The sequence below is a fragment of the Saccoglossus kowalevskii genome, chromosome 3, assembly GCF_978046115.1.
Source record: "Saccoglossus kowalevskii chromosome 3, keSacKowa6.1, whole genome shotgun sequence".
Taxonomy (NCBI): Eukaryota; Metazoa; Hemichordata; class Enteropneusta; family Harrimaniidae; genus Saccoglossus; species Saccoglossus kowalevskii.
This window is the reverse complement of record NC_140643.1, coordinates 28,609,344-28,624,359: the sequence shown is the minus strand read 5'-3', so window position 1 is coordinate 28,624,359 and position 15,016 is coordinate 28,609,344. Positions and strand designations below refer to the sequence as shown.

At 36.9% G+C, this 15,016-nt stretch overlaps 1 protein-coding gene and 1 long non-coding RNA gene across 2 annotated transcripts; both read right to left on the bottom strand.

The window, feature by feature from the left end:
- Positions 1-2,527: 2,527 nt before the first annotated feature.
- On the bottom strand, positions 2,528-7,020 carry LOC146747706 (uncharacterized). Its single transcript, XR_014928974.1, has 2 exons — positions 6,860-7,020; positions 2,528-6,362 (listed from the first exon to the last, which is right to left on the bottom strand). It is a non-coding gene; the product is annotated as an uncharacterized LOC146747706 (long non-coding RNA).
- Positions 7,021-9,759: 2,739 nt separating this feature from the next.
- LOC146747705 (uncharacterized) lies at positions 9,760-12,005 on the bottom strand. The gene is made up of 3 exons (XM_085497432.1): positions 11,823-12,005; positions 10,138-11,095; positions 9,760-10,022 (listed from the first exon to the last, which is right to left on the bottom strand). Exons 1-3 carry the CDS (start codon positions 12,003-12,005, stop codon positions 9,760-9,762), a joined length of 1,404 nt encoding a protein of 467 aa, XP_085353558.1.
- Between the last annotated feature and the right edge of the window lie 3,011 nt (positions 12,006-15,016).

Sequence of the window (15,016 nt, the reverse complement as noted above, 5' to 3'; positions counted from 1 at the left end):
CAGTTACACCATATTACTAACCCAGTTACACCATATTACTAACCCAGTTATACCATATTACTAACCCAGTTACACCACATTACCAACCCAGTTACACCATATTACTAATATTACTAGCCCAGTTATACCATATTACCCACCCTGTTACACCATATTACCCACCTTGTTACACCATATTACCACAGGGAGCCCAGAAACTATAATCAACTGTAATACGCAGTCTCTATGAGCGGGGGGGGGGGGGGGTTATCGGCTGGTATCTAGTGTAAGAAATAGACAAGGGATGAAGGCTCCAGCCAGCTCACATTTTTTAAACTCGAAATTACAGACGAAAAGAATGAAAAATAAAATATAAAAAAAATACCAGGTTGAAGAATATTAGTTGCTCCTTCAAATTTCGCCAAAGCATTGTCTACATTTTACCGATATCTGCAGAATAAATCAAGAAAACTACACAAATTTACTCCATTTAGGAATTCCTAACGGTTTGCCCGAACGCGTGGCACAGTTGAAGGCGTGGCCTGTTCAGCATTTGTCAACAACCAATCACAAGACTAGTTACGAACCACATCGAGGTCACGACTCCGGTTAGCCTTGTTCAACTAGTTCGTAACCAGTCTTGTGATTGGTTATTGCCAAATGCTACAGGCCACGCCTCCAAACTTTGCCGTGCGGTCGGGCAAACCGTTAGGAATTCCTAAATGGAGTCAATTTGTGTAGTTTTCTTTATTTATTCTGCAGATATCGGTAAAATGTAGGCAAGGCTTTGGCAAAATTTGAAGGAGCAACTAATATTCTTCAACCTGGTATTTTTTTTAGATTTTATTTTTCATTCTTTTCGTCTGTTTTTTCGAGTTTAAAAAATGTGAGCTGGCTGGAGCCTTCATCCCTTGTCTATTTCTTACACTAGATACCAGCCGATAACCACCCCCCCCCGCTCATAAACACTGCGTACTACAGTTGATTATAGTTTCTGGGCTCCCTGTGATATTACCCACCTTGTTACACCGTATTACCAACCCAGTCACACTAGAGTACTTCATTGCTGTCCGACGGAATAAGTTGACTTCTCATAACAAGAAATGGGGATATTTTATGAAAAATGTTACCCAATCCACTTCACAATATATAGATTAATTGCAATTTGTAATGTGCAAACCAGGTATGTAAGATGTTAATTTCAGTGCAAACTCCAATAAAAGTTTATAAATACAAAAAAACAAAAAACAAACAGTCACACCATATTACCCACTTTGTTACAGCATATTTCCTACCTGTTAAACCATACCTTCCACCCTGTTACATCATATTACTCACTAGTTACACCGTATTATCCACTCTGTTACACCATATACCTACCATGTTACACTATATTACTCAATGTGGACTTATAGGTTGGCATCTCTGCTACTAGTCTATATTATTATTACGATACTTGTTATTTTAAATATTTTGTTAAAATTTGGTTCGAATCTCTGGCTAGAACAATCTTTATATTAAATTATTTTGCTATAAATCATATACTACCCTGGATAGTCAGTTTAGTACTGGCAAGATAATGTGTTCATTGTATTTACTCTAGTCAAGTAGTTGGTAATCTCAAGTGTGAATAAATAGTGTTACTGCACTGCATGGTAATAATTTCTGTGAGTGTCATAGCGTGGCGAACCGCAAGGAATGCGTGTCTATAGTGTATATCGTATCCTCGGGGGCGGAGCTACGTCACAGACGTTCCACGTTGCTACGACGCTTACCACTGTACATGCACACACACTACGGGCACTGTGCGCGCTGCTGTGGAACGCCGGTCGAGCCGGTGAAAATTCGAGAAAACAACACAAACTCAACTTTGAAGTAATCCCAAACAACCAAATTTATATATGTTACACACGTAGGGCTAATCTTGTTACACTGTTCAGAGGAGTCTCAACAATCATCCCAAAGTACCGTTTTCTTTGTTTTCACCGCCGCGGGTTGCCAGGCGGTGAAAATGCCCGGATGTCCGCCCCCACAACGCACAATGCGCAGGTGAATGGAGGAATATATTCTAATATGAAAGTCAACACAATTTTATATGTACTTGTGCTGAAGTGAATATTTGTATAAGTTGTAGAACCAATCGTATGATACACATTCTCGCGAGCCAGAGTATGTTTTACTCGTGGGCCCATAAAAGAAGGACGTCACAGTTAGCAGCTGTCACCGCAAGAGGGCGTGATAACCGGTGAACTGTGAACAAGTGACATTTTCTTCGATGTTGTCAATCTAGAATATTGACTTAAATCGCACTCTAGTTCAATAATCAACTCACATAGAGAAGTAATACATATCTCACATCATATCAATAAACAGATATTGAATGAAAAGCTTTGGCATTACTCGATCTTTACAAAATTCGGAAATAATATTACCCAGTAATAACTAGAATCACCGAAGATCATTACCTCAGTGATCAGATCAAGTTGAGATATATGTGGTAGGGGAAATACATCGGTCGGGAAAGACGATATCACATAGAGACGTTCGATTGATGGTTGAAAGAACTCTGATTTATTCTGCAAATGATCACGCATTATATAGCGCACATGAGAGGTGCCGCCAAAACAATACATTGCGCTGACCAGGTGTCAGGGATTAATTAAATCAATTAACAGGATTACAATAATTAAGATTAAACATAAATAGAGTATAAGATAAGTATGAACATAAACATAGAGAGTGACGCTGTCCGCCCGACGGGAAAAATAAACAAAAACAGTTTCCCACAATATATTTTCTACAACCCAAGAGGGGTTACAAAAGTGCATTGATGCAGTCCAAAATTACTGTGACAATTGGCATTTAAAAGTAAATATTAACAAAAGCAAAATCATTATTTTTAATAGACTAGGTAAAAACTTAGAAAACAAATTTCAGTTTTATTTGGACGCCACTAAATTACAGTGTGTTAATTATTATAATTACCTTGGCATTGTTTTTCAAACAAATGGTAAGTTTCATAATGCTATGTCTAGGCTACAAGACAAAGCACAGAAAGCACTGTTCAAGATGTACAAAATGCTTTGGATCAGTGAGGAATGTTATTCTGTTAGTCTGGCTAAAAAACTATTTAACTCTATTATCAAACCCACAGCTTTATATGGGGCTGATGTGTGGGGAGGGGTTATGCTGAACATCTACAAGGGGTCTGGTAAAAATAAATGTACAGTTGACAATTGCAATTTTGAAACAAAACTTTTCTCAGATAAATTAATTCCAGAAAAACTTCATATTAAATTCTGTAAAAGAGTTCTGGGTGTGCACAGGAAGGCATCTAATGACCCATGTAGAGGTGAATTAGGTCAATATCCACTTATATTGGATATCTGTGTTTCAGTTATGAAATATTATCAAAGACTAGTATGTAAAAAAACAAACAATTCTATCATTGATGCAGCCTATGAAGAATCCAAAACTCTTGTGCATGACCCATGGCTTAACTTTATACAAAAATTACTAGTCATAACAGATTTAACTAATTCAGACCCACATCAGAACAATTTTTGTGATATTTTTAAAGAGAAGCTCAAATGTTTGTACCGTATGAAGTGGAAAAACAATTTGTTGAACAATTGTAAGCTTGACTTTTACAGGTGTGCTAAAGAAAATTTTGAATTTGAACATTATTTGGAAAAAATTAAAAATAAAAATCATAGAATAGCTTATACTAAATTTAGAACTTCTGCACATTTTCTTCCCATTGAATCCGGTAGACATAAAGGCATTTTGAAGGAAAACAGGCTATGTAATCTCCATGAATGCAATGAAGTATGGGATGAGAAACATTACATTTTATATTGTAATAATTGTCAAATCAAAGAACAAAGATCTAGATTCCTTGCAGCTTTATACATCTATGCCCCAAAGCTGGAAGATTTTAGCATGGATGAATTATTTCCTATTATTGTTTCAAGTAATGATTTTTTCATTCTTAGCATTTTTGCAAAATTTATTTTCTATATTCTTGATATGTATTAATACTGAAAGTTTGTGTTGTTCTGAATGTTTTGTTTTGTTATTGTTATTTTTGGACTTTACTCAAGTTTTCATTGGTACGTTCCAAATAAAAAATTCTATCTATCTATCTATCTATATTCACTGAAACCCTTGGACAGATTACAGAAGTTCGCTTAGGAGGTTGGTAATTTGTCTGAAGCTGCGAACAAAATATCTAGTTTCTAAATCCCAAGTAGGAAGGGGTACAACCTATAATTCTACACAACTTCTCATGTCTCTCGCCCATACCTGATGACCTGGTGACCAATAGGCCAAGAAGATTTTGACATTGCGAGACATGGCAAAAAATAGCTGATTAAAACACTAGGCGTGCACTAGAATTCTACACTTGATGTGTATAGACTCCTGACTGAAAGGCGAATCAGACATGGCTGTCTTCATGTGTAAACTGTACAGAAGTGTATCACATCAGCTAATGGTCATAGGGAATGCAGCTTTTCCCCCGTTGCGTAACATACATACATATGTTTGTTATCTCTTGTGAATCAGCCTCAGCCTGTCTCTGACTACCTCAATTACGCAATCGTTCCATGCATATTTGTAGAAGAGAAAGATGAATCTTGTTGGTCTCTGGCAAAGTTGTTGGTCTCTGGTTTAAAGCGCCGCCTCTCAGTTGTCTCATTGCTGGCAAACCTCCAAGCGATGAATTGAAACAGTTGCAGACTCTTTGTGGTTTTGTGTCAGTATTGCATGTTACGTTGTCATCTAAGCGTTAGGCCGTCGCTGATTGGCTGCTGTGCTGGAATGTCAATTTTTAGTTTCAAATACCCCGGCTTAGTGTTCTATGTTCTTCGCGTAATTAGGTGTTCGTATGCAAGGGATTTTTCCACACAAAAAAAGACGAATTCGGCCGAATTTTGTTATCGGTTGGCTTAATATAACCCCAACGGACCGTATTTTTGTGAAAGATTGGTATTTTTATCCTGATTTGTAGGAATCTGAAAAACGCGTTTCACAACTTGTCTCTTATTTAGTTTTATGCGTCATTCAAGATGGCGGCCCCCCATATAGTAAATATCGTATTTATTTTATTATCACGTTTGCGCAAGCTGACTGTGTTAACCAGCCACACCAACCCATCGACTGCTGAGAATTTGTACACACTCTCACCGTGTCATACGCTGTAATATGCAATGACAATCCTGGTTCCCTCATAACTCTGGATATTCAAATTGCGAGACGTACATGTACTAGCGACTACGAATCAGACCCTACTTTAGATACTTTTTATTTTTTTCTCGGAATTTAATTTCAATATTTTCGCCGAAAGGGTTGATTAAGTGGAAATAAAATCCATACAAAACACCAAATAAGCTCTTCAGCGAAAATTAATTCCAGCTGAAATAAAGTATTTTACAGTATACAAGAAACGTGCCGAGCGCCTGTGACTTACGCCAGCATTCACTGCCCCCCCCCAAAGGACAGCTATAAAATAGCGTGTAGTGAACGTGCACTTACAATGACTAAATGGACATGCGCGATTCAAATCTCTGAAGTCACAAATAACATGCAGAATAAATTTGATTTGAATAAATTGATTTGATTAGAACCAGTACATTCTAGACATTCTATTAGTGATGTCGAGATAATCATTGGTCGTTCGAGATTACATGAGTGGGTCCGCTGGATGTACAGCCGCCAATGCAACATTCTGCGCAATAAAAATTGGAAAAGATTGCAGTCACTGTCATCGCTTACTGTCAGTTACTGCCATATTGCTACGAACACCAAAACAACAATAGTGCTCCCCAAGTTGCTGACTGGTTTGTTCGCGATTTAGAACAAGTTGTTTGATTGGTTGGTTTAGTGGTTTTATAACTCGATTTTCGTAATTCGTACAATTCAGTATCTTATCTGTAAGCTTAGTGAGTTACGAGAGGTGATCAATAAGTTCTCGGCCTCACCATAAAACAAGGGGCGGAACTCCTATTCTGGGGTATAACTTTATACGTACTTTATACTATAATGTCACTACCTATAGAAATGCAAATGTAGGTACTCATTAATTAGCACGTACCGCGTGGTGCCCATTTAAAATCAGCAGGTGAGGCGAAAATCACAAAATGGACCAGACAGAAGCTCGTGCTGTGATCAAGTATCTCTATAAAAGGGGGTGACTCCCAAAGAAATCGACGAAGACATGATCACGACTCTTGGTGAGGACTCCCCTTCTTATTCCACTGTAAAGAAGTGTGTTGTTAACTTTAAGCGAGGCAACTTGAAGGAGAGTACAACAGATGACCCAAGGTCTGGAAAGCCAAAATCTGCCACCACGAACCCATCCGTCGCATTAATGTTATTGGGCTCTTGAAATAAATAAATACATGAAAAATTAATTATTAATACAATATTTTACGTACATGGATTCACGTACATTCCGGTTGACCGCCGACATAATTTAATATTTAAATACGTATTTAAAAAAAAACATGGAAGAACTAATAAAGAATCGCATCTTCACCACTCGCTTCACCAGCCAATTGATTTTTTTTCTATTACTAGTATATAAATTACTGAAAATAAGAAATCGATGATGTGATCATGAAATTGTGGAAGTAGATAACAACAATTACACCGTCTGGAGTAATACTAGTATAATTCGTCACAAAATTAAGGTAAAAAATAGCCACAGTGGTCACACGAAATCGCTGTTCCTCTGATCACTGGTTCACATGGAAGTACAATTATAATCTATGGACAACATGACGTCATTTCCTATACCAGTGTGTACTGGCGAGGAGTCACCAGTTTACTCAAGTTAGTTTTACCTTCAGGGATTTCTAAAGAAAAGGGAAATTCACACCTTTTGTACCACCTTCTTCATTGTTGCTGACTGACGTCACAGTTCCACTTGGAGCTATCGCGGCTGTATTTATCACTTCAAAACTGAAAGACTAAATTCCTGATTAGTTTCTATCTTTTTGGAGTATTGTTACACACCTGGACAGAGATAGTAGTGTACGCGGCCGGTAGAGATAACTTGAAGTGTACGCATGTCTACTGAAAGGGGGACATCCCAGTTGTCCGAAGGTTCACGAGACCGAAGGTTCACGAGACCGAAGGTTCACAAGACCGAAGGTTCACAAGTCCGAAGGTTCACGAGACCGAAAATAGAAAATGCGATTATTTAAGGGGTCTACCATTAGAAATTCTGTGGGAGATGATGGCAGAGAATCTGCGCAAAAAATGTTTTCGATTTGCGCAGCGCTGAGCCCCAAATTTTCTTCTGCGCGGATTTATGTAATTCTTTCTGTGTGTTTTTTTCAGTCTGAATTTTCTGCAGAATTGTTTTCTGTGCAGGATTTGTTTTCCATTTTTGCCATGATGTGAGGTTGTTAAAAAGGTATCTTGGAACCATCGTATATATTTGTATGAGTTAACATAACTATATATACAATAAATATAACAAACTTTTATTTGTTTATTATGAGTTTTCACAAGCAAATTATTTGGAAATAATGGTACAATTATCGTGGAACTTATATACATTTATATATAATAAATACACGTATATTACATTGATTCTAAATAATTAATCTCCTCTAGGATTGTTTTAAAAATACGCGAGAAAGAAAAGTACACATATTTGTCGAATTTACATTATCTTGATGAAAGCATATTTTATTTAACAGCTGTTTATTACAAAATGCATAACGACGTTATTACAAAATGCGTAGACTTTTTGTATTACAAAACGCGTAGACTTTTATTATTACAAAACGCGTCGACAGGTATTACAATACGCGTTTTTATTACAGAATTCGTCAAAATTATTACAAAACGCGAAATTTGTTACAAATTACCGCAGCACAATGTCCATGTACTTCATAATAAGTCGTAGAACGCTGTACAATTCAAGTGGAAAGTCCTCCAGCAACAATGTATTTGTCTGCGATGCGGCCTGGACATTTTATTTTTGGGTTTGGACATTATAGCATAGAAGATACTTTCTATTCTGACTTTATCCTGCACATAATGAACAGCATTTACATTATGTGAACACTGACCCGTGGCGAACAAATAGATGGAACTACATACCACGGTATATATAATAGTAATCACACAACAGTGCGAGATGTGATATTATATTTTATTTGGCACATACACAAAAATAATTGCGCAAAGTCCAACAAAACAGTGTATATAATAGTAATCCTAGCACAATATCTAACGTACCATACATAATTGTATATAGTAATAATCACACATAATTGTAGTAATCATCAGTAGAAACAGTACAAGTGTATATAACAGTAAGTATATAAGAACAATGTCTAGTGTTGTATTATCCGTTGCATCAAGGTGCATACGTTATAAACATAAATAAAAATAAATGCTTGTAAATTCAAAATCGCTGCAGAATACCGATTGACCAATCCGGGGATAGTATAGTTCAGTCTTCATAAATAGAGTCATGAGTCACGTCGAGTCAGCCAATCACCCTCCGAATGCATTTCAAATTAAGTGGGCGTGCATGATTGAAGTATGCGTGCGTATCGGTGGGCATTGCTCTGGGCCAATCACAACTACCCATTAGGATTTGAATGAAAACAAGACACCGATGTTTATAAATACTTACAAACGCGTTTAAACATAAACTGTAGCTCATTGCAACAGATAGTAATTAGTGTTTACTTAATTAACAAAGAAACATTTAATTTGTTCATACTGAACATTGCTCTATAGTTGGTAATATAATATTACCGAGCTAAATGCAGATGGTTATATAATACACTCTGGGGTTATGGTAGATTTGCCTCCAATTTGTTTTATATTTCACGTAAAGTTGAGCAAAATAATTTTTTCGGCACGGGTTTCTGCAGATTTTTCTTAACTTGTTTATATGTCAAATCATCATTAGTTCCCAAACCTCATATGACAAAAGTATTTATGTATGACTCAAGTTCTTCCCACTTGACGTTTCGCTCACCATAATTATATTCGACCTATCCCGACTTTGTGAAATATATTTAGAAAATATTTCCATTATCAAACATAAACAACGCCACAATTAAAGAAATGGACAGATTTGGATAGAATACTAAAAATAAAAATCAGCTAGACAAATTTAAGTATAACGACTTGCATAAAATGCACCTATTACTAATAAATACGCCTGTAGATTGTGCGTGTTTCATCATGCTATTTTGTAATGTTAACACTCTTAACATCAATAAAACTCGAAAAGGTCATTGAAAAATTAAATTAAAGAGGCAATATGGATAACTGTGAGCATTGTTTAGCATTTTAAATAATCTTCCTTTCATTATGCATTCCTCAAGATATCAATATTATATGGCTCATCGTGAAATAACAGTGCACTTTGTGTAGCGATCTTAGAAGTATTCCGAGACGTTCGCGGAAAAAGGCAAAACATTTAGTGCGCCTGTGCTAAAGGAATTACCTATATGTATAGGTAAATCAAATTAGATTGAGTGTCGCATTCTTTGCCAAACTAATACCTCTAAAATCGCTACAAAAGTACACTTGTATTCCTCGATAAATCATATACATAAAATACTTTTTTTAAATTCTCAAAAATGCTTAAAGTTATCCATATGGCCTCTTTAAGTTTAACAACATGTTCATAACTATATCAAAGTCTCTCTGGGAGAGAACAAACACTATTACATCTCATTATATTGGATCTAAGACTTAAAATGTCCAATCTATGTCCTTTTGTCGCCAGATGTTACTGTCTGTCTAATTGTACGTTTTTATTGCGTAAGTGATGGCTCGCCAATACTGGGTTAAATTTATTTCTCCTTCGTTATATTGCGTACGAAGACGCACAATTCTCCTTTCCAGATCTCTCCATTTCCTCCTTCTCACGTGGCGGAGTATCCCTCTTCTAGCCTGTTGAATTACAGTTCTTTCACTCCGCTCCTCATCCTTCAACCATCTGATGAAGATCCACAGAGAAGGATGGTGAATCCCCACTTCTCGGTTCCACTTCAGATGAAGACCTGTAATTAAAAAAAGCATTTTAAAAACGATTCAATTTTTTGCATATCTACAGCTATGACGACGATAATGAAAATCACATAAATATGTTTTATCCTTTAATACAATTCTTCATACCTTCAACTATGTTTGTAGTCCTCATCTCCATGTTTCTTTGGAATACATTCCAACTAGGAATAGCAAACTGACCATCGATGAATATATTCTGCACATATTCTAGGAAATCTTCTACTGCAGGGTGTATCCTTGTGACTCGCCTTGCCTGCCTACTACGCCTTAGCAAACCAAAATTCTGTCTTACTAAAGCGACTGGCAAATACCCCAAAGCAAATACTTTCCTCAACAGGCGTTGTGTTCTTCTGTGGTTGTTATAGGCATTTACCAGTCCCAACTCTTGGATCTTCCTCCAAAAACATTGCGTCAGGTGGAAGTAGCAGCCTTTTACACTGATACCAGGAAATTCTGCTTCAAATGCTTGGCGTATAGACATCTCATAGTCTGAGATCACAGTCGTTGGGGCAAATTGCCTTCCCGCTGCAGCCGTACGGTCTTTTAGGTGTTGGAGGACTCTTCTATACTGCTCTAATCGTTTACCATTCATCAGTGCATATGCTAATGTAATAACATTACCCATGTAGCGCCCATGGATCGTAACTAGTTGCACATACGGAGGAGGAGATGCCTTGAATGTCCCGTCAATATATACTATTGAAACTTCTGATAAGATCCTGAGGCATCCCGTTGTTAGGAAGATCAGAACACCAAGACCATTGTCAACAAGTGATAGAAACCTTCTTCCACGCCAAGACCTTGTCCACTCACCTTCTATCTGGACGTCTTCAATGCGTCGTGGAATGGGTGGTAAATTTTCTTGTCTGCATCTGTGCATTCTTGACCGTAGACTTGCATAGACAGGTACATCTTCGCCTCTGTCTTCTCTTCTACCAGCAGCATCATTGAACACACGCTTGATAGGTTTACTTGGGTCTTCCGCTAGTTTTTGCTTTACCTCTCTCATCATATCTTCTTTTTGAATCAGTTCCCACTCTCCCTCGTGATTATGCTGGTTAGTTATCTGTGACAGTTTTAGAAAGTAATTTCATATAGACAAATGAAAACGACTACGTTTTATTGCATTGTGATGTAAGGTTACTTAAGGGTCGTAATGTAACGTAAACAAAAACGTTTCAACAACAAAATAGTACAATTAATAAAGTAATTAATATTTTTATTTGTATTAAACACAACTTTACACATCAAGAAATCAGTTCACGTGCAATATGCGAAAACTACTTCCATTATTCCACGATTTTCTGCAGATCATCATGTTTATGAACAAAATATTAAAAGCAAGTTCATCTTATTCATATTCATCATTGTGTGATGAATACTCAGCCATGTACTCAAAGAGGCAATGTGGTTACCGTTGGACATTTTGAGCATTTTCAAATCTCCTTTGATACTGCATTCGTTTAAAATCAATAGTATATGATTTATCGTAAAACAAGCCATGAATGGCACAGTCCCCGCATGTTAACAATTTAGGGGGAAGGGCGTCTTCGATCTTCAGTCTTCGTTTTAAAGACACCCCTTTAGCACGTCTGTATGTTTTGCATAACACGCACGAGCTTCCGATTATCACGCTCTACATTGCGTCATTGTATCAGAGAAACATTCGTAACAAGTTACCAAATGGAAATTGGATTGGTTTTTCCATAACCGCATATACGTCGTTTTATTTTACAATAGAATGAATATTATTATATATTACTATATTGTTGTATATTGTTGAAAATAATTACCTGCACAAAATTGGGTCTGGCATCTTCTTGAATGGGAAAAACATCAGTGGTCACTCTTCCTCTGCAAGTCTTTCTCCAACATCTCCAAGATAGTGTGGTGTTGGTGGATTTATTTTTCTGATACCTATGACCTTGGTAAATCAAAATAAATCCTCTTCCAATGCCGGGTTTGATGTACGCCATCTTTTCTCGTTTTTTATACACCAACGTTTTGCACTTTGTACGTTTTTCTTTTATGAAACTTCGAATTGATGACTCTTCCTGAGTACACTAGAGGCTGTAGCCGTCCATGCTTGTCCCTGATGTACGCGCGCGCGTTCATAATGACCTTGAATTAGCGTAACGCACACCAATGACATGTTACAAGTCATGCGCCCTCGGAGTGAGGTTCCGGCATTCGTGTTGTATACAGGGTCGTACAACGTTGTCATTACATTAAATAAAAGTTATAATTCTGGCAGAGAATGATGTTGCGGACACAACTGTCAGAGGCAATCTGATTAAAATCAGATGTTGTGAATGGACTATTTTTTTTTTGGATGAAAATATTGTTATTATTATCTATTTTCATTTATTTTACTTATTTTTTTACTGTTTTTATCGTTTTTATCACTTTTACTAAGTTTCGATTGTTTTTATTATGTCGAATGCGTGGGCCAACTAAATAGTAAATCTGAAATATGGATACGAATAATTGAAATTAGAATATTTTCCTAATTTCCAACCGTATTTCACGCTTAAGTAATGGTCTTTCGCTTTCGTTTTATTGGCTTGCCCGTAATGAAGTGGAAGGCTAAGTCATAGTAGTGACAAAATGTCTGTCGTCCGCCGTCGTCCCCCCCGAATAAGTTTCCCGCCAAAATCTTTGCCATACTGAGCAATTGTTTCATACAATTATTATTTTTACCTCAGCTAAAAAAAATTGATCATTTCAACCTATTCAACCTATAAAGTACAAACTATCTTTAGTTCATTGTATTCCCCAATGCACAACTCTACTTGAACACATTAAGATGGTGGGAAATGTGTTTTTTGGGGGGGCAAATTTGGTAGATATTTGTTAATGCTGCTTCCAGCATGTATAGGGCAAGCCATTTGTAGTTTAACTATGTTTGTACGTTTGTACTTTACAAGTCGATGTTTTCAAAACCGTAAAAAATTCTCCTCTGACGATGGCGTTTCCGGTCACATCATAAAATAACTATGCAATAATATATAAATACTTGAAATTGGAACCATTGTTTATATTCACTGTTGTTTGACACATTTTCTCAAATAACAAGTTTCATCAAATTCCCTAAAATAGAATGTAAAATGTGAGAATTAGAAAAAAAATGTGTTTTTTCTTCTTCTGCTACGATGGTGTTTTCCGGCCAATTGAAAAGCATAAATACTTTCAACAGTTGGATATCATAGATAGATAGAGAAACAGCCGACTATGTAATTTACAGGGATGGGCAATATTGGGAATTAGAGCGAAAAACATATTTCAAACATGGGCGTGTCCTAGAGTCAGACATTCACAACGAACATAGATCAGAGATATCAAGGCTCCCGACCATCCGGAAATGTATCAACTGCGACGTGGAAAAGCTCAGCGGCTTAAAATATTTTGACTGCACTCCATTATTTTACAGTGCTGGAACTTTCCCGCGCAGGATGGTCACACGTTTCAAGCACGCAAGTTGACCATGGCGGAACAAGATTTTCCAAACCAATCTTCGAAAACACAAATGCACACACATGGTTGCTACCCACATTTGCATATTTCATCGTTTGGATAGCCTCGCTCTCGCTCGGGGAAACTGATTTCTTCACATTCTACATCCACTGGTTTGTATTAGCAGAAAAACACAATCAGTTTAACCCATATCACATTTGTTTGTAGGCATCCGTTACGATAAACTATCAATGGCAGATTCAGTTCGGAGTAACATTCTTTTCTAAGGCGTATTCGAGACAACGCAGTCTTGAACTTATTTATGTTTAGGTGCAAATAAACAATGATATACCCCTGAAAACCTCCATGTAGAACCGGGTTTCGTTGTATTACGTATTATCCATTTGTTACATATTTCTCACTTTGGTAACGTTTTTGACGCAATAAAACGCGCACTGATGTGCTGCTTCTGAGTGACCCCTCCTAATTGCACACTAAAAGCCATTGAATATACACAGGTGCACCAGGTGCAATGCAATAAAATTCATTACTTTGCAATAAGATGGGTGAACTGAATCAACTGGCCAATCAAATCAGTCTTACTTCATTTCGTGCCACCCATAGACTTAACATTGTATTCCGTGACTCAAAATGAATACATTCCCGGTCTTGAACCCCCATAGAACTATAATCCAATGGTGCAGAACGGTGTGAGCCGTAAACATACAGAAAGTTTGTTTTATTCTCTACATGTCAACGCATTTGACGCAGTATTGAAGATGCGAGTTTTCGATTTATGAAGGGTGAAAAAGATTAATATTTCCCACAATGCGGTTACATAGGTTGCTAAAACTAAATTTAAAAACAACACTGTTCCCAAATGATAATATCCGATAAACAACAATTTATAAAGCTGTAAAAATACAGCAAAATAAAATTGTGATAAACCTAATTAGTGGTTGTCAAGGAGAGCGCCCTCAAGTTAATACATCAAAAGAAACCTATGCAAATGAAGTAGGCAGACTTATGTGTGAATGATTCCATGTTAAATGTTACTTTTATTTCCCATTACATGTGATGATCCATCCCACTTCCTTCAGTAATATGATTTAAGACCAAAGAAACCCAATAAATATTACATTGTATTTATCTGCCGGCAACGGCATATTGAATCTGGAGATATGTATGCGAATAACGTGATGTCCTGCATTTTTAGAAATCACAAACGAGTAAAGATGTGGACTATCGATATTCTCGACAAATAAAACGAACATTTCACGCTTCACCAGAGGACATACAGTCACAAATGTTAAACTTGAGATAAATATAGCAAATATATAATAATGTATGCATTAACGACGGGCCGATATCTCGTTATCCGCACACATTCAGAATGACAAATATCACTCATACAACTCAGTATATGCTGCTTAAAAACTCTGCAAACTTTAAAGTGGGTGTCTTTAAAACGAAGACCGAAGATGGAAGACCCCCTCCCCCTAAATCGCGACATTATACACAACTGAGGTCTAGG

Bases quoted from the DNA above. Each gene is read 5' to 3' on its own strand.
- LOC146747705 (XM_085497432.1), bottom strand. From the start codon at position 12,005: ATGGCGTACATCAAACCCGGCATTGGAAGAGGATTTATTTTGATTTAC. The intron at 11,096-11,822 runs GTAATTATTTTC...AAACTGTCACAG, and splicing joins CCAGACCCAATTTTGTGCAG to ATAACTAACCAGCATAATCA. The intron at 10,023-10,137 runs GTATGAAGAATT...TTTTAATTACAG, and splicing joins GACTACAAACATAGTTGAAG to GTCTTCATCTGAAGTGGAAC.